The 23,427-nt window shown below is 41.2% G+C and overlaps 5 protein-coding genes across 8 annotated transcripts in view; 2 read left to right on the forward strand and 3 right to left on the reverse strand.

Moving 5' to 3' along the window:
* Positions 1-2,255, forward strand: part of reln (reelin) — a 92,754-nt gene extending 90,499 nt beyond the window's left edge. For both annotated transcript variants that reach the window (XM_034146062.1, XM_034146063.1), the window contains one exon: positions 852-2,255. In XM_034146062.1, coding sequence (XP_034001953.1) covers positions 852-948 — 97 coding nt within the window. In that variant the 3' untranslated portion in view covers positions 949-2,255. The remainder of the gene's footprint in view (positions 1-851) is intronic.
* Positions 2,256-2,751: 496 nt separating this feature from the next.
* Positions 2,752-4,296, reverse strand: LOC117494918 (protein Bouncer-like). 3 transcript variants are annotated; one of them, XM_034145917.1, is made up of 2 exons: positions 4,080-4,296; positions 2,752-3,432 (listed from the first exon to the last, which is right to left on the reverse strand). In XM_034145917.1, coding segments are annotated over exons 1-2 (393 nt in total). In that variant the 5' UTR covers positions 4,082-4,296; the 3' UTR covers positions 2,752-3,041. The 3 variants fall into 3 exon arrangements, with proteins under 3 accessions (XP_034001808.1, XP_034001810.1, XP_034001809.1); XM_034145919.1 differs by lacking the exon at positions 4,080-4,296 and adding an exon at positions 3,847-4,059; XM_034145918.1 differs by lacking the exon at positions 4,080-4,296 and adding an exon at positions 3,808-4,059.
* Positions 4,226-5,242, reverse strand: LOC117494917 (protein Bouncer-like). Its single transcript, XM_034145916.1, has 2 exons — positions 5,062-5,242; positions 4,226-4,964 (listed from the first exon to the last, which is right to left on the reverse strand). The coding sequence occupies exons 1-2, from the start codon at positions 5,106-5,108 to the stop codon at positions 4,490-4,492; spliced, it is 522 nt and encodes a 173-aa protein (XP_034001807.1). The 5' UTR covers positions 5,109-5,242; the 3' UTR covers positions 4,226-4,489.
* Positions 5,243-5,533: 291 nt separating this feature from the next.
* On the reverse strand, positions 5,534-6,493 carry LOC117494920 (uncharacterized protein C3orf18 homolog). Its single transcript, XM_034145920.1, has 5 exons — positions 6,405-6,493; positions 6,001-6,178; positions 5,894-5,919; positions 5,710-5,809; positions 5,534-5,599 (listed from the first exon to the last, which is right to left on the reverse strand). Exons 2-5 carry the CDS (start codon positions 6,118-6,120, stop codon positions 5,546-5,548), a joined length of 300 nt encoding a protein of 99 aa, XP_034001811.1. The 5' UTR covers positions 6,121-6,178; positions 6,405-6,493; the 3' UTR covers positions 5,534-5,545.
* Positions 6,494-6,845: 352 nt separating this feature from the next.
* Positions 6,846-23,343, forward strand: pik3c2g (phosphatidylinositol-4-phosphate 3-kinase catalytic subunit type 2 gamma). The gene is made up of 33 exons (XM_034145998.1): positions 6,846-6,947; positions 7,950-8,493; positions 8,604-8,683; positions 9,072-9,229; positions 10,223-10,337; positions 10,801-10,912; positions 11,286-11,356; positions 11,521-11,584; positions 11,761-11,886; positions 12,093-12,123; positions 12,393-12,576; positions 12,735-12,857; positions 13,102-13,230; positions 14,485-14,599; positions 14,687-14,820; positions 14,979-15,167; positions 16,024-16,117; positions 16,295-16,389; positions 17,056-17,236; positions 17,373-17,480; positions 17,567-17,659; positions 18,168-18,297; positions 18,385-18,521; positions 18,639-18,808; positions 18,915-19,071; positions 19,169-19,278; positions 19,384-19,552; positions 20,453-20,571; positions 20,676-20,772; positions 20,861-20,924; positions 21,021-21,103; positions 21,243-21,368; positions 21,844-23,343. Exons 2-33 carry the CDS (start codon positions 8,035-8,037, stop codon positions 21,994-21,996), a joined length of 4,176 nt encoding a protein of 1,391 aa, XP_034001889.1. The 5' UTR covers positions 6,846-6,947; positions 7,950-8,034; the 3' UTR covers positions 21,997-23,343.
* The last annotated feature ends 84 nt before the right edge of the window (positions 23,344-23,427 follow it).

Genomic DNA, 23,427 nt, shown 5'->3' on the forward strand with positions numbered 1-23,427 from the left:
AAAAGAGAACCAGCGTTGTAGGACCGGAAAGCCCGAGTTTTCCCTGAAGTCAGCCGGCTAAGCGAAAATCCGGCTTCGTAGTACAGGACTCAAAAATCAATGCACACACACATTCTCTCAAAACACAAGCATCCTTCCAATTCACCTCCACAGCATCAACCATCTTACACACACACACCACCCAGTATCCTCCCCGACCCCCCCTGACCCCCCCGCTTCACAGAGGCCCCTGCCTGCCCTGGCTGCTCTGCTGGCTCACTGGCACCGCCCTGCTGGATGGAAGAGGCAATGAACAGGCTAAGCAAGAGCGATCTCCCGCAGCTTCTCGCTGTGTCTCTTAGTTTCCAAACCACCCCTCCTCTGCTCACAACCCTGCACTTTTATGGCCTTGCTTTACTTAATTGTTCTTTTCTCCCAGTGACGGCTGTTAACTCTGACCTCAAACACTCAGTGTCAGAGTTCCTCCTTAGCCTCTGTGGTAGTATGTTTTGTGTCCCATGTCTTGTCCTGTGATATTTGGTATTAGATACATGTAGTTCTACCACCATGTTCGCCATCTAGCCGCATCTCATATGTGCTAAACATAAACAAATCCAGTTGTGTAGAGTAGTGCCACCCATTCTCCGAGAACCATACAGGTGTTGAGTGTTTGAGGTTATGGCTAAAATTATTAAAAAATGCCAGCATGGACGCGAGTGAGTACGATAGCTGCATCAACCATTCGTGTGTTGCGTGCATGGATGAGAGTGTGTGCATGGGAATGTTTGGATTTAAATTGCCCTTTACGCGGTCACTAATGTTCACACCCCTCCTCTTCCCCCCCCTCTTTCACTGTTTTTGTATCCCTGCAGCACCCGTAAACAAAACTACATGATGAACTTTGCCAGACAGACCGGCGCGCGTCACTACTACAGCCGCAAGAGGCGGGCACTGCACCAGCGTGCCTGAACCCACCGAGACGGGACTCGCCCTCTGACCTGCCAATCACACATTGACCGCCCACGCCCATCCTTTTGCTCCTGACGACATCTCGTCCTGCCGAGTCCCACCTACCGGTGGATTCCAGTCAGCCTTTGACTTCCCTCACCCATCTCTCCCTACCTTCTGCCACAAACACAGGCCATTCAATCAGCTTACGCCAGCCAATCAAGGCCTTCCCAACCACACAGGTCGGCGGGAATGAAACTCGGAAGAAAGGAGTGAAGCGGCCATTTTGTTTACTTGTTTTCTTGGACAGTCGGGGTTTCTAGTTGTTTTTTAATTGTTGCTGTGGTTCCTTTGATTCCTGTTCCCACCTCGATTACCCTCCCTCTGGCTTACCTCCCCGTCACTCCCCCATCCCTCTCCTCCTCCCCGCTTTCCTACCACACTGTGAAATTGAGAGATAATATATCACTGCTGAACTGACCATCCGATTGGAGAGTTGCCTCCCAGTTCCACTGAGCTGTCCAACCAGTACGCCAGGAGAAAGACCACAACGATGATACTGACCATTAAAAAGGAATGATGCTGATGAAGAAGCTCAAAAAAAAAAAAAAAAAGTGTACTGTGTTCTTGCTGTTCTGTGTGTCTGTGGGTTCTTTTTGTGATGAGTTGACTGTGGTGTTCTGTTCATTTGTTTGTTCGTTTTCTACTAATTAATATGCTTTTAAGGGCGGGCGGGAGGGTGGTGCTGGGTTCAGTTTCCTTTTCCTCATTTATCTGAAACGGACGTGGACAGGGTGGGGAAAAAGCCCGGCCTCCACTGGAAGAAGGAACGAAAAAGAACGATTTGCACGACGGGAAAAAGGAGAAAATAAGAAAAAGAAAAGACTGAACATTGATTTTTGTTTGTTTTTTTTAAATCATTTTTTATATATGTTGATTCCGGAAAATACAGATATTTATGGTAAATGGTTCTTCACGTAACCTATTTAAGATGCACTGTGCGTGAAATCTGTATGTTATTTTCTAGTGTTAAGTTATTAGGCAGTCGATTCACGCTCTCAGACTGCATCATCTCCCCTCTTCTTTCTCTCCCCTCTTCTCATGTGCTGTTTCCCCCCTTCCCTCTCTCTTTCTCTCTCTATCTCTCTGCTGATTTCTGGTACCTGGAGGTGAGGCTCTATTAGTGTTGTTTTTTGAAGTCTGTGTAATATGGACCCTCTGCCCTCAGTGTAACTCCAGTATAGCAATCTTCTGTATATATATGTATATCCACTATGGGGAGACCCAGCAGCCTTATAAAAGGGAAATAAAGAACTGTCCAAACCTCAGCTGTACACGTTGTTTGAGCTGTTGTCTTTGTCTACTAAAAGATACACCTGCCATTTCTTCATACTTTTCTTATTGTCAACTAATCTCAATGAGTGAGTCAGTCACATAATACCTTCCAACTCCCTCTACTGTGGCCTATTCCCATCCTACCATAGATCTACATCATTTCACTGCATTAGTTGGCGACTATTTTCTGCCGCAAATTTAGTAAGTATTTTACAGCAGCGGGATGGTGTATGTGGGATCATCTCGAAATGAGCAACAGTTCCCATGTTCATAATAATGAAAGAACATCAGTAGAAAAGAGTGTCTTATAGTATTGCTTATAATAGTTTTGGAAAACAATGAAATGCTATAGAGCAGAGAGATATATATATTTGGTTTTTTTCCAGTGTGCATCAGAATATGGAAACACTTTGTTGACAATAGGACAATCAAAATATATCGCCATCCCATGTCTGGTGTGTGTGTGTTGTGTGAAAGAATGGAGTTTGAAAAGTTTACAAAAAAATATATCTATAATTTAATATTCAAATATTTATTTAAAGGACATTAAAACATTATGAAAACAGGTTTTGGTCACCATGATATTCAAAATAAAATGTTAAAATCTCTGGCATCACTATGGTGCACACCTCAGTGTCTTCTGGGCGTTCACCATACACAGCCTCTGCATTACTCCATGCTGAGGCTGCAGAAATGCCTCTGGGCACTGAACCACAAAAACATTCTCTCTCCTCCCCTCCCCCTTAAAATTACCCCATCACATAGCACATGAGGTGTCTTCACAAGATGCCGGCCATCACAGCTACAGTCAATAGTGTAAGTGTGATGACGAGGGGTTTGGCGAAGACCCCTGGGCAGGAGTTGCAGTACGGTGAATCGCAGCAGCCGTAGCTCATGGTGTAGAAGGTTCCTCTGATGCGGATCTTGTGCACCCGGCTGCAGCCTTTCTTTGCCATGCAGCCCCTGGCAGACAGGGCGCTGTAGTTTCCATATCGACCGTCTGCCTTAAAGCATATCTCATCAGGACGGCACTCTGACACGATGAGATCAAATTTATCCCCCTTCTCCAGGATGGGGCTGTAGTAGCAGCGCATGTTTGCACAGAGCAGCGAGGGCAGGAGCAGGTAGATCCACAGAGCAGCAGCCTGCAGGAGCTGGGACATGTTCCACCTGCAACGGTAAAGAGAGGCATTGAGTACTTTACTGACCTCATGACCTTGTATTCTATAGATTAAATAAATCATAAAACAATACATCTCTGCAGTTTGCACTTCCATAAAGTTACACATTTGTGAGAGCGGTTTATAATGCAGTATGCATCAAGTTCCAAATGCACTGAATCCTACATTTCACAAAATGCAATGTATTAAGTATTTTTTTCTTGTAAATTACTTTTTCATAGGCCACTTGCCTAGTTGGCACACTTTCTGTTAAATGTGTGGTTTCAGAGCCAAGACCAATCTGTAGAAATGATTATCTCACACTTGACAACATTTCTTCAGAGGCCCAACAGACACGAGACAATTGTTTTTGTACTACACTTGCCTCTGTAAAACTCCACTAGACTAATACGTAGACTTGTACCTAGTAATAGTAGTTTTAATCACTTGTTATCCTTCCATTTCTTGTCTCAAGCCAAGTTCAGAATAAACCAGTTGAAAAGTTAATTCAAGCCTTCCTTCTTATACACAGGTGTCGGTAATCTCTACTCAGCAGAATCTACTGATTGCCTGTTTTAAAGTGCTAAAGGCAGAAAGTGATGTCAAACGTTTTTTCAGTGTGCAAATTCAAATATAAAAAGCATTATGAAGACTTACATTTGTTAAGATTTTAAATTCCAGTCGAAAACCTCTCAGAGCTCCTCCTGGTGAACTCTTGTCTCACCACTGAGATCTGCATGCAGAGGCCACACCTCCCTGCACACCTGCTGGTAAAATCAACTCGAAGGAACTAAACCAAGTGGGAAGTTTAATCATGGTGCTTTTATTTTTGCTGAACTCATAAGTTACCACATCAATAGTGTTTATAAAGTACCAGGAGGATAGCTGTCCACCCTTTTCTCTCTGGAGTAAAAATGTACATGAAACACTGACAATGAAGCATTTTAACAGTAATTTAGCTAAAATACTGATAATCACAAACATCTGTTGAAATGCTAATGACTATTTGAAGGCTCAGGTAAGTGCCTATGGCTAACAGGCCTCTCCCCAGCCTTATACAAACACTTCTATAATGCATTGGTAGGTAACGTATTTGAAGATGTGTAATTTGCACATGAATCCCAACGCTCCTCTTTAAGAACACTAGTGATGTTAGGGTAATGTCGTTTGTCTGCTAGCATCCCCAGTAGCTTCTTCAGGTTGGTGTTAGAGTTTGGATGGCCGTTACATTTGTCTCTGCAGCAGCAGGTGTGGCTGACGTTGTACTTGACCCCTCGAAAAGAGGCCATCTCATGGGAGCCACAGAGTTCAGCGTCCACGCAGCCCTGAGCAGAGAGGACGTGGAGGGAGCCAAAGTGTCCTCTGGAGCTGGAGCAGCGCTGATCAGGCAGACACTGGCTGCTGATGTCAGGGCAGGACGTGCCTTTGTGCTGCAGAGGACAGAAGTTACACAGCAGGCTGTCCAGACTCAGAGAGGGGAGGAACAGAGCTGCAGCCATCAGGATGGAGGACAGGATCCAGCGTGGCCCCAACAGATCAGGGCTAATGTAACAAGGATACAGACAGGAAACATTCTTTCATTTAATAATTACATATTTCAGTTAGGAGTTTGGATTTTATGATGTACTTAAATGATTACCTGCTCTTTGTTTGTGATCCCATCTTCCTGTATGTAAAACCCTCCATAACATGTGAAGATGTCAAGAGTCAACCTGAGTCAACCTGAAGAACCTCCAAACAGCAGCACACACTCTGATTGCCAAGCAGAGACAGGTGTGTGTCTTTTAAGCATAACCCATCAACATTTATTTGAATTACACAAACAAAACAAAGCTTTTTTTGATTTGGTCTAAGCGTTTAGTTTATTGCTCAACAATAGCATCTTGCTTAATCCTTAAACACTTACATTCTCTAAAAGAAAACACACACAAAAAAAGGATCACAGTGGCAACCGCTGTCTGCAGCTCTGCAATGAACATGATCTTGAAAATAAATTATTCGATATGGTGCTAGTGGCTGATGAATGACATTCAGATGTTTTCAAAGTTCATGAAGCCGCCAGTCTGTATATGTAAATCATCTGACCAAATGGCCACATTTTTTTTTCTTTCTTGATTTCCAGTTCATAATCCATATTCAGGTGAAAAGGACAGCTTCCCCTTCTTGTATAAAGGTTCCTGAAAATAAGCAAACAAATACTGAATTAGTTTGAATTCTCAGTACCAGCCATGCATGGATATGATGTAAAATGTTGTAAATGGTTTGTAAAGTTTAAAGGTTTGCTCACAGTCAGCTCCTCGTCCTCCTCCCTGTCAGGGTCGTCCCACTGCTCCTCTGCGGGGTCGTAGGTGTACAGAGGAATCAGCCTATGACGTAGATCATCTAATCTGTATAAAAGTATACAAAATAAATGTTAGCACAACATAAAAGATACCAAATTGGTGATGCTTAAAACACAGAAACCCACTTACCTTGACTTTCTTCTGAAATAATAAACCTAAAGAGAAGCATAACAAAAAAAGGTTACAAATACTTATCATTCAGCCATGTGTGCTTTGATATGAAAATGTGTTCTTACCATTGCCACCGCACATCCAAACAGTATGAGCAGTATGGGGATGAGGGCATAGTAACCAGGAAATCCAGGTTTGGTGTTTTTGGTGGGTAAAATGTGGGGAGTTGTGTGGTTGAACTGCATCTCTTGCTTCTCTTCTCCATACAGTACACTCCTCTGTGCCGGTCACCTCAGCTGACACCTTAGTGACACATTCAGAGTGCCGTTCCTGTCATTCCCACTAAAATGCCATGTTGGGCTTTCTAAATCCTCATACATATTGCTATAGTCAAACTAAGAGATTTATAATCCAAAAATCGACTTTAACTGTTTCAAATGACCTGACTAGGAAGTTGATAGTACAAAGGATGCCTTCTATAACGTCCAAAACAATACTCAACTAAAAAAGGGGAGTCATTTAAACTTACCTTAAGTGTCAGAGTGCTCGAACGTACATGTCCTTCTGGCTTCTTTCATTTCCTTTCAAATAAGAAACACAGTGCTAACATACCTCAACCTGCTCAATGACATTCCTGAGAGAGGAGTGGATGTCATACAGTATGTTGGTTTCGTTGATCTGGATAGATGTGTTGATTACATAAAATATCTCCCTTTTATTAATATCACTATCACATTTAAGTTATGAATATGTAATTACTGCACACAGCAATATTTTTGGTTATTGCATAAAAAGGGTGAACATTCTAAAAAAGAAGAAATCTGGAAATGTATCTGGATTTTTTGTTTTGATTATCTCACTCTCAGTGTACTGTTCTCTTTCCTCCAGCAGAGGGACATTTGTTTTGGGCTGCAGGAGGGGTGAGGAGGGGAGGGACACTGGGAGGGGTGAGGAAAGCCAGATGAGAAACCATAATGTTGGAAAGGTCTAACTAGCTGAGCGTTGCTCCATACACACTTTCACTCCGGTCGATACACGATGAAAACAGGACACAGTTATCAGAGCTTTGATGGTAAGTTGGAAACATTGAATTAAATACTCTGCATTAAGATTGAGTTATATTTATTTGTAACTAATCTAGATGGTAAACGTGCTGTTAATATATGAGGGCTAGTCAATGTAAACAGTATATTGCTTTAATGAATACCATGACAGAATAGACAGTCAGGTAACTCATCTTATGATAATGGTGGTATTGAAGACTTTGTAAGCTATCATTTTACACAACTTTATCATAGTGGCGCGCGCCGGTGGATTTCCTTTTAAGATTTGAAAGCTTGTTAATTATTAGTCCATGGTGAACCATGCAGCTTAGACTCTAATCATAAAACGGGTTGTCATGACATGCCTACATTTATTCTCATACACTGCTGGTATTAATTCTGGTTTTAGTGCTCAGCTTGTGTACTTACAGTAAGTAAAAGCACAAACCAGATAGTTGGAATACTCTGTTACAATTAAATGTCCTGCATCCAAAAACTTGCTTAAGTAAAAGTACTAACATCAAGATATACTTACCAAAAGTAAAAGTACTCATTAATCAGATTGACCCATTTCAGGATAATATATATCTTGTGTTTTGCTCATAGTTATTGATGCATTAGAGCAGGGGTGTCAAACTCAATTTCATCACGGGCCACATTCGCATAATGGTTGCACTCAAAGGGCCGGTTGTAACTTTAAGACTATATAAAAATACATATTTAATATATATAAAATAATGTATTATATTACATCATTGCCTCTGCATTGGATTATTATCGGATAGGGTAATAACTTCATAATGTGTTATCAAAGCTGGTAAAGGTAGAGCTAATTGTAATGACTTTGTATGCTGCAGGGTAGTTTGTGAATTTTACTCCAGGTGTAACTAAAGTCTTATTGAAGTGTTGATTACATTTCATCCCACTACAGAATTGTAGTTGGGTAGAAGTACAACTCCCTCAAAATTATGCTTAAGTACAGTACTTTAGTAAATTCACTGAGTGACTTAACATCACTGTTAATCCCACAGAGTTCTGCAGTCTGCTGTGATATGAAGTGACGACGTGCTGAGAGTGTGAAACAGGAAGACTTGGACAATTTCCTTTAAAAATGTGATGGATCCTACTCAAAGGCGAAATGGACCAATCCAGAGACAGGATGCTTATGTCAGTGACCTGCCCATGCCTCTGATTGCTGATGACGATATTTACGAGTATGTTGAAGAAAATCTGTATGAGAGCACCTTGAATGGGCTCATCATACCCCCAACTGAATCCCAGCCCAAACCTCCATGCCCTCCCAGGGGGCAGGGGGCAGGAGGGCCGGGGGATACGGACCGCCCAAACACAAATGGACCCCCAGTCACTCGCCCTCTCCGTCCCCCTCCCCCTCCCCCTCCCCCCAGACCCAGGCTTCCTAGTGCATGTTTGCCTGTCAGACAAGTCCATGCACCACCCCCTCCTGTCCCCCAAAGGATAAACTTACCCCTCGGCAAAATCAAAAAGCAGAGCAGTGTTGAATACACTGCCCCCCCTCAAAAGCTGAATCGTTCCAGGACGGAAATAGACAATCATGTGAGTATGTCTCAAATACAAAATGTGTGATTGAATGAAATGACCCACATTTAAATTGAAAGGATCAAAGATGAGGCCTAAGTGTGCAATTTGTCTTTTTTTCACATCAGGATCCATGGGCCATCAAAGTAACGGACACCCCAGAGGGCAGCACCAAGACCCTGGCCTCTTTTAGTGCAGCAACTTCCAAGTGAGAGAGTGCATGACAAGTAGTTCCTACATTTTTACAGTAGTTTACTTTTTGGTATGTAAATGGAAAAAATATATAATACACGGTAATTGAATTTGAAAAGTTTTGTTTAAAATGACACACAGACACAAATAAATATACTTATGCTTGTATTTGTGTAATCTGAAATTGTAGTTGCTTAAAAAGATTGTCATGCTTTTAAAAATGTTTTCTATGCGACATATTCAAAGAAATATATAAATGTGATTCCTGCTTTTGTTCCTTGAACTCAACGTCATATCTGTACATTCAGTCCAGCTAATATGAGTCATATTCTTAAAGTACAGAACATATTTGTCTTCACACTTCAATTCATTCCTGTTTTTCTTTTTATAACCCTCTTTGGCAGACTGATGTCACGGTACAGGCACACAGACAGCGTTCATAACTCAGGGTTGGTCTGGAGTCGCGTGCTGCAGATCCACCCGGCGCTGCTGCAGCAGGTGGAGGTGACGGTCAGCGTGGCCACTGATTGGGGAACCCACCAGCTGCCCGTGCCCACCAAAGGTATTTTAAACAAACTTAGGAGAACGGTTACTAACAATACATCCAATAATAGTATTGACATCAGGACAGCAGAAAGCACACATCTTCCGGTGCAGACTGAGAACTCATCTCTTTCGGCTCCACTTCGAGCAATAAAATGACTAACAAAGCACTTATATACTAATAAAAGACAGGCTTATCTAAAGACAGTTGAGTAGCACTTGAAATGTTTTGGCTCTATGAAACCTGATGTACTTATATGATTCTGTTTTCTTCAAGTTTGTATCTTCTTGGTCGAATGCGCTTATTGTAAGTCGCTTTGGATAAAAGCGTCAGCTAAATGCAATGTAATGTAATGTAATGTAGTAGTTTGTACTCATAGAAAATTAAGAGATTTCCATTTTGTTTCCATTTAGAAGGCTTTCTTTCATTTGATGATAACACATGTAAATAATAGGGTCAATCATACAGTAGTACTGTACAATTAGGTTGTTTAAAGTTTTTCATCTTTGTTTGTATTGGTGGATTATTTAACTTAAATTAGTAGCAAAACTACAATGTAAAAGTACTCATAACCTACGAAATGTTCTTAAAGTATCAAAAGTAAAAGTATCCATGATGGAAAATGAGCTATTTCGGAATGGGTCCTGAAACACTTATTTTTAAGATCAGGAAATTGGAATAAAGGGGGCTGCCCTGTTCCTATTATTACAGGTGGACAACATATTTTCAGAACATTGCACAAATCGAACCTGAGCAGGTCTAATCAGCCACACAGTTAAAATCCACTGGTTGCAGGTCCTTTAATAAATAATAAAGAATCATATTTAAAAAATGTATCATATGGTTTGTATGTACAAATCTAAGTAATTAAAGGTGTCATATATATATAGTTGGGTCAAATTATAAAGAAGCAGAATACGGAAATACTCCAGGCTTTCTATTCACTACAGTATCCGTCAGTGCAGATGTTGGCAGGAGTGTGTGGACTCTGAACTCTGATCTTTTATCCAGTGAACAGGACAGTGAAGAGTCTGATTGATGAAATCTTCCAGCTGCTGGACCTCACTCCCAGCACCAATGGGCAGCATTATTTAAAACTGTGTGACTCCGATGAGTATCTCCACAAGTAAGTCCCCAATACAGAAATAAACATGTATGAGCTGTGAGCTTATAGTACAGGACTTTATCAAGTCTGGGAATGTGGGCCTACTCTTGTTTTGCCAAGTTCTTGAATGCCTGAGCCTATAGACACTTAACAAAAGACACAATATAACTGAGGCATAACTGCAGACTACACGAGATGTATAATGGTAAAGTCTGTCCTGGGAAATGTATTAGTTTCTGACTCAAAAAACACAATACATTTCCCCGAAACTACTGAATATGTGTACTGTATCTTTAACAAAATTACATACATTAATTCTATCTTGTTTCACTAACTAATGTACTATATTTTAGCTTTGGTTCACTGAGCCCACCTGGTGTAGCCCGCCTCCCACTTATAAAGCCTCTGCTATAGTCTATGATGTTTAATTAAAACCTTGTCTGTTTTCACATCCATTGTTTTAATTTGGTGATCTTGTCCTTAGTGAGGAACTGCTGGGTATGCACGAGTCTATTCAGATCTACTCCAAGCTTCAACTAGAAGTGCCCCTCCGACTGCTCCACGTGAACAACCTGAGGAACCGCCTGTGCAGGGATGTGAGTCAGTTCAAACCTACATTATAGATCATTTACCAGAAAAGGCTGGCCTGTCTTCATTCTTGAAATGCTGCCTTCATAAACACCTGTGCCTGGCAGCCGGCCAGCTCTTTATCATCAGGGCTATTGGAGCTCATAAAAACCTCCACCCTGAATTCTTGACTTTGTTCTGTTTACACATCACGTCATGGCTGCTGGCACTGAGCAACAAGAGAGAAATGGAGGAAAGGGGAACCTGATTTTCCTAAGATTCATAGTCATAACAATAACCTTTTCAGTGCCACATGCTTTATGTGAATAATGTGATATTATAGTAGTTCAAAAAACACAATCACTCCAAGCAGTCAGTATTTCCACCTGTTTTTTCTCACAGGAGGAGGACGACGCAGCCCCATGCCAGCTGTACGAGCTGCTACGCTCCGGCTGTGCCTTCAACACCTCCAAGTATGTTACATCCCACATCAACTTTGCAAAATGGATTCAATAACAATGACAACTATTCAGTGGGTCATGTGTCAACCAGTGTCTGTTTGCAGGAAACATAAGGAAAGGTAGCTTTGCTTCATGGTTTCCTACCTCTGTGTGTTTAACCCTTCCTTCTCTCTCAGGTTGAGCCTACAGAATGTGCTCATTAACTACAACAGAGAGGTGACAGAGCTATTGAGGCTAAAGGTAACCAGTGGGATATTTGTAGTACTTGATCATGATTATTTGTTTTTTTAACTGCATACTGTCACTACATGAGTAACCACCTCAAGATCATTCAGTTATATCAGTAGGACTGTGGAATCCTGATCTGACTTTCTGATATTACCTCTAACTTGGGTCTGATCTCATGGTTTCTGCAGTCTGGGATGAACGTTAATGTGCTTGTGGACCGCGTTCGCACCATTAGCAATCTGCTAGGCGGGCTCACGTGTCCGGAGCTGGAGGACGCCATTGGCGGGCTCAACAGAATCAATCCCATACCTCTGGTAGGATATCACACACATTTGTAAAACTGTTGTTGCTTTAAGCATTTATTTCCTTTTTATAGAATACTGTTTTGTTTGTATTGTACTGTGTTATAACAATTTACAATATCATGCCTCTGAAGTATTGTGATTGTGATTGGATAGAAAATACCTCCTAATGTCTCTGATCAACAACACAAAGCTGTGTTTCTTTATATGTTTTACAGAGTCATGATGAGATGTCTGAATGTGAAACTGGTGAGTAGCTGTTCATCAGCTATAATACTTTTTGTGGGTGTGTGTCTTTGTGTGTGAATGCTTACATGCTCACCTTGTGAGTCAGTGTGTGTGCACATATTTCAGTGACATTCATTGCAAATATGCAAGATGCAATAACTAATCTTGAAATATGTGTAGTGTAGATTAATATAAAATGGGAGTATAGTACGGAGACTTAATTAAAGTGTTACCTGTTTGGTATATTCACATGTGATTGTCCAAACTAATGTGTGCTTTCTGTGTTCCAGCTATGATCATGCTGCACCGGGCGCTGCTTAAAGTGCTGCAGATCTTTTTTGACAACTTCCATTCAGACTTCAGAGGTCAGGAGGTCACCAGAAACGTTCAAATGCTTGACGTTGAGAAGAACCAAGAAATCATCCAGTTTAATATCTCCGCTCTCTACAAACTGCAACCCGCCTGGTTGACCAAGTATGTTTACTTATAGCCACACACTTGCACACACACATTTTAACACCTGCAGGTAAACAAATACTGAAAAATATATGCTCACAGACACAAATGTTGACCACACCACTGACAACAAACAATGGGTTCATTACTTTTTCTTTCTTTTTTGTTATTTTTAGTTATGAGAGCTTCTCTGTTTCCTGTGAGTTGACGTACGGTGGAACAAAGATCTGTGACACAGGCATTTCAGACAATATCAGCACCGCTTTGTCTTACGGTCACAAGATCCACTGTGACCGCATGTAAGGACAAAATCTCCTGGAGTCTCTTACCAATAATGTCATGTCATCACATTCAACTTCCTCCTTCCTTGTTCACACAATACTAACATTGTCAGTCATGAATATGTGAAGTCGTGAAGCAGAATCTCACTGTCCCTTCTTTAAGGGACTATCTTTAATACATGTGACTTATAATAATACATTGTTTTAAAAAGAGCATGAAAAGAAATCACATCATTTTTTGACTGCATGTTTTTGATTCTAGGATGGTGTTTCCTGTTCCAGTAAATGAGCTGCCGTATGAGAGCATGATGACTTTTCGCCTTAAGGGCTCCAAGCGAGGCAAGACCCCCGAGCTGTTGGGCTGGGCTGTACTGCCTCTGTTCAGCAACAGGTAGGACGTCTACATCATTAACCCCATATCAAAATCAACAAAGTCATTGTATTCAGTTTGGAAATTGGTTAATAATTCATCAATCAAATTTGACTAAATGCTAAACCTGTTCAATGTATGATCAGCTTGCATGCTGAATGTATGCCAAATGTCTATATGTGATACCTATTGTGAGAAACAAGCTCAACTTGTAACTGTTAAGCCCCAAAGACCCCGTCGGCGGGTCTTTCTTTTTTTCAAAAAAAAAAAAAAAAAAAATAATTATTTTTAATTTTTTAATTTTTTATAAAACATTTTTAATTTTAATTTTTTTTCTTTGGATGGAATGAATACCTATGGTGATAATGCAATGTAATACACCATTTTTATAGTCTGGTACCTGAAAAAGGTCAAATGGCACTGATGGAACCAGATGTACCCAAATGTGCCGAAAGCTTATTCCGCCTGGAACTTTTTTTTGCTAAACCTCTCTAAAAATCTCAATCTTGATACAGGGTACTTATTATATGTTATAGTTTGGAATTCTAAAGCTTTTAGTCTACCATCCCATCATTCAAGGGTGGTTTTCACTATAAGTAATGTTTTTTCTTTAGGCGGAGGTAAGAATTTACCTTTTTTTGCTATGTTCCATCTGAATTTACTCTGACTGAGAACAATCTATATTGATTCTGACACTTCTACATCCAACTCACAGATGTAACCTTGCTTTGATAAAAGAAATTATTCATATAACCCTTTTATAAGTTAAGTTGTAGTCATTTGTTTTGGGCATGTCATTTTCGAGCCTGAAACCTGAAAAACAGGCTCGGGGCTTAACAGGTTAAGAAAGAGACAAACACCAACATTTCAGTCAAATAGTCAATAAATACAATTCCTTGTTTTTTCTTCTCTATTTATTTGTTCCCATATATTATAAACATACTTCTTTATAAAGAAGAGCATGGCACACGCCACCTTGGATATTTTGGATACTAAAAACTAAAGATAATATTGTGTTTCCTGCCTTAAGAATTGGCAGTCAATAAAAGCTTGTAGTGTTGTTGTTGTTGTTTCTCTGTTTGAGGGCTGATTTGTTCTTGCATATCAATACATTATACCCTTAATCTAAATGAACAGATAAGTAAAGGTTATTGCTTCCTCTTATATTTCATTTTGCTTCATGTGCATTTAATAAACTGTATTCCTGAGATGTAGGCACAACGCTATCATATAATTGACTATGTGTGACATGCAGTGTGTGTGCTCTGTGTCCAGGACCCTTGTAATGGGGACCGTTCTGCTCAGTATGTCCACACTGAGCGAGCTGCTCACACCCCCCTCCCCCGCCCTGTTTGACAGCCACAGACAAGCCAACGAGGTTATTCTGCAGGTTAGTAACACGGGACAACTCTGCCCCCTGTTGACCAACACATGACACATTACCCGTTTGATCATCCATCCTTCCATCTTTCCCCAGCTCGAGTTTCACGATCAGTTTGAGTGGACGTATCAGAGGCCCATCGCCCTCCCCGGGTCGATCCTTTTCACTCAGCCTTGTGAGGACTTGCAAAAGAAAATGCTGGAAGTCTCTAAGAAGCACTGCCTCTGCTTGTGAGTATAAGGAAACAACACACATTATATTATGAACTACTGTATGTATGTGCAGTTTCATATGTTTGTACATAAGTTAAGGGAGATTTCCATCCCCTTGTTTTCTCTTTCTGTCTGTATCCTTTAACATCTTTCTGAAATTGTCTCTCCTTACCCAGTCTAACAAAAAATGAGAAGGCTTTCCTCTGGAGTAAGCGTCACTGCAGTGACAAGGCAAGTACTTTCCTCCACCTGCTGCTGGGGGGGGCCCCCCGGTGGCACCCTGAAGACCTGACAGAGATCTATACTATTGTAGAGAACTGGCCCCTGCATCTACCTGAGGAGGCCCTCTACCTGCTCAGTGGCAGGTGGGTTTACAGGCAGAAACATTAACACAGTCAATATGAAAAGCTGTTAACTAAGACGTATGTTTATATCAAAATGTTTGTTATTCAATATTTATTTAATTCTAATATGGTGCAACTGTCACGAAACTTAAGTCTTTTGTTTGATTTTAATTGATTGATTAAAGACTTGAATTGGAATTCAGATATCTGCATCTTGTAAGGAAAGATCCAAAATACTAGAATTACAAATTGAACAATTTCCAATTTCATATATCAACCCTTACACCTCATAAATATGGGAAGAAAGAAAGAAAGAAGACTTTTAATTACGGATCTAAAGACAATCATAGGTTATACTCTTACAAAATCTGTTTTTTATTATTATTTTGTAATAATTATATTAAGAAATGTCCTTCAAAGAATTAAGATGGCTAAGAGCAAAGGGTAAAAATAGATGATCTGTTTTGCAAGCAGGTAGAGCATATCTACAGGAAAAAACTCTGCACTGCAACACATTGTGATGCACATTGTGATTTCCTCAAAGATAACTCAGATCCCACCTGAGTTCCCCCCAGGCTGTTTCTGTCCTTCACTGACAGGCTGTGGAACAGAAAAAGTTAATACAAAAAAAGTTTGAAAGACTCTCGATACTGGCTTGCTACAAAAAAAAGAAATCTGAAGGACAAAACTGACGAACCAGGAGTTTATTTTTGGTGAAGTTGCACTCTTTTCTGGTCACACTCGGCTGTCATCTTTACGTTTATATACCACAATAGCATCAAACACAGTAGTTATTTTAAGAACTTACAGCACTCATATCCTGTTCTGTTCTCTACGATCTTTAATTACTGTTGTTTGTCTCAATATATCTTTTCAGTTTTTATGATCAGACTGTGCGGAGGGCAGCAGTTCATTACTTTGAACAGATACCAGATGGAGAGCTAGAGGAGTTTCTGCCACAGTTGGTCCAGGTAACACCAGCACACACCCATAACTACTACTGTACACACAGAGTGACACAGTACAATTTAGCATGCTTTACATTCATCTCCTTACTTACCAGCCGTTTTTAAATATGAGAAAAAGTGGCACACGGCATAGCTGCCTCAGTGTTTGAAGTTAGTCTGATCAGTCCTCCTGTCCTGCAGGCTCTGAAGAGTGAGTGGGAGTTAGATGGACCCCTGGTCATGCTGCTGTTGGAGAGATCACTGAAGAACATGCGGATTGCCCAGCAACTCTACTGGTGAGTCAGACATCAAACCGAGAGACTGTAGACTTGGATTATTACTTAAACTGCCCTTTCATAATGGAAATTAAAAATCTGGTTTTGCAAATAAAGTTTGGTATTTTTGAGGATCACCAGTAATGCTGTAAAAGGGGGTGAACATGAGGTAAAACTGCTTTATGCAAAATGCATGAATATCTTTGATTTTGCTGAATGTTTTGATGCACAATTCAAGATTCAAAGCCTTTATTGTCACACTAGCTACAGTGTAGATATGGCACTGAAAAACTTAAGTCCCAAGCTCCTCCAACAAGGCAACAAAATAAGTATATAGGACATAAAACAAGAGAAGAAACAAAGTAGAATAGATTAGAATAAAATAGTGCAGAATATGTTGAAAGACCAATGTGTAAGTAATGCAGATTAACTAAACTATATACATGTCAGAACAATAAATAATACAATAAGCTACATAATGCAGAAAATGTTGAGTGACACTGAAGTCAACATGCCGTTGTGTACTTGGGCAAGACACTTCACCTTAAATAGCTACTGTGGGGATTTGCCACAGTATTATATGTGATATGTAATGTGAGCTAAAGTATTATTGTTATTATGAATATCTTCCACTGCTGTATGTTCAGTCCAGTGCTGTAAAGTTATTAACATTTTACGTGCTGGCAGGCTGCTGGAGGATGCCCACACTGACCCGTTCTTCCAGAGCTGGTTCAGTAAGGTGCAGGCGGCGCTGCGGCAGGGCTGCGGCCGCGCTGTGAGGCAGGAGCTGGAGCAGGAGACCCGCCTGGTGTCTGTTCTGGTGCAGGTCGCTGAGAGGGTCCGCACGGCCGATAAGGCTCGACGGAAGGTGTGTTAACAGATTTATCATCTACACATTTATCAATAACTCACTCGGTGCCTTGTAAGCCTCCACTGTTATTACTAACTCCAAGAGTCCTGCTTATTATTTATTAAGCTGTTACATGTGATGCTTTTCTTTGCAGTATGTTTTAAACCACGAGAAGGCAAAGATGAATGACTTCTTCAAAGATGGAATCAGCTGTTGTCTGCCACTGGATCCTGCAGTCCGTTTAAAGGGCTTGAACGTGGATGTAAGGATGTTACACAGATATTATCTAATATGCACCCAGCTGTGAACCATACCGCAATGTTTACTTCTCCCATATGTTATTTATAGGCCTGTACGTTCTTCAACTCCAATGCTGCTCCTCTGGGGATCTCCTTCATCTGCTCTGACCCTCTGGCTAAGAACATCAGTGTCATCTGCAAGGTTGGTAATATTAAGCTGCTCTATAGATCCTCACTAATGCAAGAATACTTTAATATTCATATCCGGAATTTCTCCTATTTTCTTCTTTGAAGTTTGCTTGTACACATTTCCCCTAGTCAGATTACAGAACTGGACAAACTAAAAGTGTGTTCAGCTTCATCATAAGCTTAATAAACTCCCAGAAAGTTGCCATATAAAGCTATTCTCCGTTTGTACAGTAGGAAGGGTTCATTACCAATTAGAGACCTTTCAGTTTCAGTAGTCACGTTAGAGGAGCACTTTGTTATGTAGCATTTTTTTTTTTAAGCAATACAAAATATGAAATGTCCGGCTGCCACCATCATGTTATAAGAGCAGAGGGATACAGTGACAGAAAGAGGGAATGGTTTGAGAGGAAGTTAGAGGACAACATATAAAGCACCTTGTATAAACAGGACTCTTGTGACATGACACCTAGGCTGTGTTGCTGAGTAAACAGTTTCCTTCTTTCTGTTAATGTGTTGTTCAGACAGGAGATAACCTGCGTCAGGACATGCTGGTGCTCCAGATCGTCCGTGTGATGGACAGAGTTTGGCTGGAGGAGGGTCTGGACCTGAGAATGATCACATACAGGTGTCTTTCTACTGGCAGAGCTCAGGGTCAGTTTTTCAATGCATGTCCATGATATTTCCCTTGTCTTCAATCTCTTAGTCTGTCAATTCATGTTCACTAATACTCGTTGTCAGGCCTGGTGGAACTGGTTCCAAACACAGTGACCCTCGGGAAGATTCAGCAGGAGTTTGGTCTGGGGGGCACCCTTCGAGAAGACACTCTGGAGAAATGGTTCCACGTGTGGAACAAAACTAAAGAAGGCTATGAAAAGGTCAAGACTACTCCAAAATGATTTTGTCATTATGATTAGGCGCACATTTGAATATTTATGTTTCCTTTAATACATGTTTTGTAACTTGTGTAACACCCTCCCGCTGTGCATGTGCAGGCTGTGTTAAACTTCATCCACTCGTGTGCAGGGTGGTGTGTGGCCACCTTCATCCTGGGGATCTGTGACCGCCACAATGACAACATCATGTTGAGACACAGTGGACACATGTTTCACATCGACTTTGGAAAGATAATGGGCAACGCACAGAAGTTTGCGAACGTTAAAAGGCAAGTCAATAAAGAAGCAGCATTCTGAAAGAGAAAAGACTGTTTGAGCAGCAATGGGAGACAGAAAAGTATGGAATCATAGAAAATATCTCTTTTGCAATGATAGGGACCGATCACCATTCATCTTCACATCTGAGATGCAGCACTTCATCACAGGCGGGGGGCTGAAGCCTCAGCGCTTGCATCGCTTTGTGGAGCTCTGCTGTGAAGCCTACAACATAATCAGAAAACGCTCGGCACTCATACTCAGCTTGTTGGAGCTGGTAAGACCTTTCATCATCACAGTAACAACCTCCAAGCCATATCTGAGAACAAATAACACAACATAAAACACCTTCTCAATCATGGTGTGTTTTTAAGATGCTAACTGCAGGAATGCCAGAACTGAAGGACTGGAACGACCTGCAGTATGTCCAGAACAACCTCAGACCTCATGACACGGACCTGGAGGCCACATCCTACTTCACAAAGTAATTTAATGCAGCACAAGCAAACATCCGGCCTCTCTCTTACTTACATCTGCCACTGTATTCATCTGATTCTTTTAGTAATGGTTTGTATCTATCCTGATGTAGGAAGATCAAGGAAAGCATGGGCTGTGTTGCAGTCAAGTTCAACTTTTTCACACACACCATGGCTCAAGGGAAGAAACAAGTGCTAAGGACCCGGCACAGCGTCCCCGCTCCCAGCACCAACATCCAAGAAGCTGTCATCGAGGGTTACAGAGTCAAGGGAAGAGATGTGGTGAGGCTGCATGTTTCTCTTTGTGCTGTGGTTATTCAGACCAAAATGCTGGGCATTTTCATAACGAAATGCCCAGGAGAAGTTGAGCCTATTGCACCACAAACCAGGGGAGCTGATGAAACACCTGGAACACACTGCAGGTTCACATATATTTGTTTAAAGAGGACAACCCCTGGCACTCATCTGACTGTGTGTGTTTGTGTTGGGACAACAGTGCTGTGTTTGAAAAGTATTTATCTTACTTCCCAGAGTCAGGTAATGAGTGTTACTGATGTGTGTTGGCATTTTATTGCACTTTGATCATATTGCGCTTGCTGATGTCAGGTTGAACTGTTTGGTGGCAGAGATGGAGCAACTTGTCAGTTAATCAGAGTCACAGGTATCATGCACTCAGGTTTCTACTTGCTGGTATAACTAATGGTTTCCCAGTTGATCATGCCTAATTTGAACTGCTTGGAAGTGTTACTGCTTGTTTTTTTACCAGAGTATACGCATACACATAAATTATTTCCCACAATATGTTTAAGTTCGACTCCAGCAAGTACATTTTAGAAATCCAACATAAAACATAGTTACTTCTTTCAAGAGGACATATTCTGCCCGGTCTGCTCTGATTGGTTAGCTGGCCGTCTCTGTTGTGACCCTTTTAATAGTAGCACCCCTTGAGACTTGAGGGTAGTTTTCAAAATTGGTATATTTTTTCAAGTCCAAAAACACATTTTTAAATATATCTGGGTCATCAGGCTGTTCACTTGTATGTATCTCATATTCTTAGCTATAGAACAACTGATAATAAAATCAAGTGTAATAATGGAGTGCTTCTTACGGGTCGTTGATGGGAACATTTCCCTCAAGCTACCTTTTCAAAGAGATTTTGAGCTTGTTTTGTTTAATTTGCAGGTCTATGAGCTGAGAGTAAACATTCATGATGGTTATCTGAACAGTAACATGACATTTGGCCAGTTTGAGGTCATCCATAAGCAGCTACAGAAACACTTCATTGAATCCATGCTGCCTCAGTGAGTAAAGAAAGAAAATACACATTGAGGTCTCATGGCTATTCATTTTAAAGCACTGTTTTTTTTCTTCCTCAGTTTTTTGATGCATGTGTTCGTCCTTACAGGTTTCCTAGATGGTTTAATACGTCATTCACCCCGGCAAGGAGGATGTCGCAGCTGAATAAATACCTGAAGCAGCTTTTTGAGGGACCCTGCAGGGGGGTAAGTTCCTCTCCTCACTGGTTGATAATGTGATCTCTTGTTATAACTGGCTCTAACTTGCAAACCTGCCTCGCTCTGTTACTTGCAGAATGAATTTGTGTGCAGCTTGTTCCTGGATGGCCCCAACCCAAACCAACAAAGTGCAGTTACAGGTATGAGGATCGATTGTTATGCTATATGTTGAGGATATACAGTAAATGACATGGTATGCTGTAACTCACTGGCACTGATGGACTGATCTATTGCAGGAGCCCATCCTCAGATCCAGCTGAAGATCTCTTACTCTAAGAACTGTAAGCTCTCGGTCTTGGTTAAACACCTGAAGAACGTTGTGAGTTTCCTTTACTTTTGGTAGTGCATTGTTTGTATCATTTGACAAGAGGGGAAAATATATGGTAAATGTTTTTTCTCTTGTAAATACATTACGGTGTGTGCTCAAGTGAAGGCCCTCCCTTTTCTGTTTTCAACAGAAGCTGGCAAACGGCTCCAACCCTGACGCCTACGTGGTTACATGTCTGAGACCGGACCCTCAGCAGAGCAGCACGAAGAAGACAAAGGTGGTCCGCAATAACGACAATCCCACCTTCAATGAACTGGTACACAACAGCTTCCATCCTCTCTCTCTATCCATGATATCCCAACTATCCTTTGATTTAAAAGATGTAATCCTTTTATTATTATTGTTTTTAAATCAGCCTGTATTGTCTAATACTTAACCCTATATCATTCTCAGACATAAACTGATACTTGTGTTTTGCTTTTAGCAAGTTTTCAAACTGTGCACAACACCCTCTATCCTTAGACCTTTCATAGGGCTTAAATACAAACTTGCTAAAGAACATCCTGTCCCTATTGAGAGGAAGTGCTTTTACTCAGTGTTTTAAAATGGACAATTCAACAAAGTTAGAGTGAATGTGTTAATGTGTTAATGTGTTGTGTGTTAAACTCTGTGGACTCTGACCAGGAGCTTTTCACACACTTTCAAAAATATTAAAATAAATGTTATCCTCAAATTAGTGCTTTTTGTGAATAGAGTTGTCTATTAACTAAATATCTACCTCTTATTCACAGATAGAGTACCATGATGTCCCACTGCTGGATGGGATGGTGCTGGAAGTGACAGTGAAGAGCAAGAAGACTTTTGTGGGTGCATCCAACATCAAACTGGAGGAGAAGTTGCTTGACCAGGAGACTTGGTTTCCCCTGGGGAACTGTGCAATCTGACCTCAGAGCTGCACTCACTGTGTGTCCGCGTCCAGCAGGGGGCGCCACCACACTGGATCCACCCACAGATTTCTCAGACTATATGAATGAGCAGAGGAATTAAGCACTCATGTGTACAGATGTATCAGATGCAACTTAACCTCACTGGTGAAGTGGATGGGGTGTTTTAATGACGTTACAAAACTGAGTGACTCAGGGAAGGAGACCGTTTACTACTACTCCATTTTTCGGATGTGGCCTCGGTGACAGATGAAGGGAAGGAACTATTTTTATTATTCTACTTGCATGCACTTTTACTTCAAACTGTAAAACCGTCCTTGTACGTGTGTTTGGTCGTGACTGTCACGACCAATCTTCCCTGCCAGATGAAAGATGAGGTGCTGTTAGCGGCTGCCTGTGTGATACCTGCTCAGACTGAGTGTGTGTCCCTTTGGGCTGTGTCAACTGGATGTCCTTGACCAGGGGAATCGGAGGCAGGAGGGTGAGGGGGCAGGGAGATGGGTGAGGAAAGTGTGAGCAGGATGACAACAACTCTGCGTATCCGGCCTGAGGGGCTGAGTTAACACTCCCCACATCACTCAATTATTTGTCTTTCCATGAGTGGCATTCAAACATAATTATGCAAATGAATAACCTTGCATGCCCACTCAAATACTCTTGGAGAAGCACCTCCGCACACACACACACACACACACACACACACACACACACACACACACACACACACACACACACTCACACTCTCTTTCCAGGCTTTAGCAGGTCTTCATGTTATCGTAATGCCATCCTCCTTTTGACAGACGTACTGACCCGCACTCCTTTGCCTCATTCATACGGTTTAGCGATGAACAAGGATAGAAAAAAGGCCTCCGCACTGGATTTGGTTCAATAATGTATACCTCTGTGAATGCTATTTATATTATTTCCTGCTTGGACTCTCACGGGGGAGTAAGCTTGAAAGAAAACTCTGCCTGCTACTCTTTCATGGTAGTGCTCATAAACTATTGATGTATCCTGGCATCACTTATCAATTTCAGACCTAATGGAGGAATAACATCTATTGTTTTGGAATAGATGATTAATCCCCCAAACAACTCTGTGCTTCGTGGTTTCTTCTTATGTGTGATCAATCTACCACAATAATTGCACTTGCATCCATTATTAATTATATGATGATAAGAATCTAATATCCCACTCCAGGGATTTCTTCAATACTTGAGTGGTGCCAGCAGAGATATATCCTTCGTTAGAGTGTCTTGTATGCACTGCTGAAACCTTCTGCTTCCTTTCTCTGCAGCACAGAAGGCACGTCTATTTTCTGATAATAAAACTGGTATTTATATCTGAGAAAATGTTGCTTTCGATTTATTTATATATTTGTTGTTGTTGTTGCTGCATCAGCCACGCTTCTTCTCTATCTGTTGGAGGGTG

This window comes from Trematomus bernacchii, unplaced genomic scaffold (genome assembly GCF_902827165.1).
Source record: "Trematomus bernacchii unplaced genomic scaffold, fTreBer1.1, whole genome shotgun sequence".
NCBI classification, from domain to species: domain Eukaryota; kingdom Metazoa; phylum Chordata; class Actinopteri; order Perciformes; family Nototheniidae; genus Trematomus; species Trematomus bernacchii.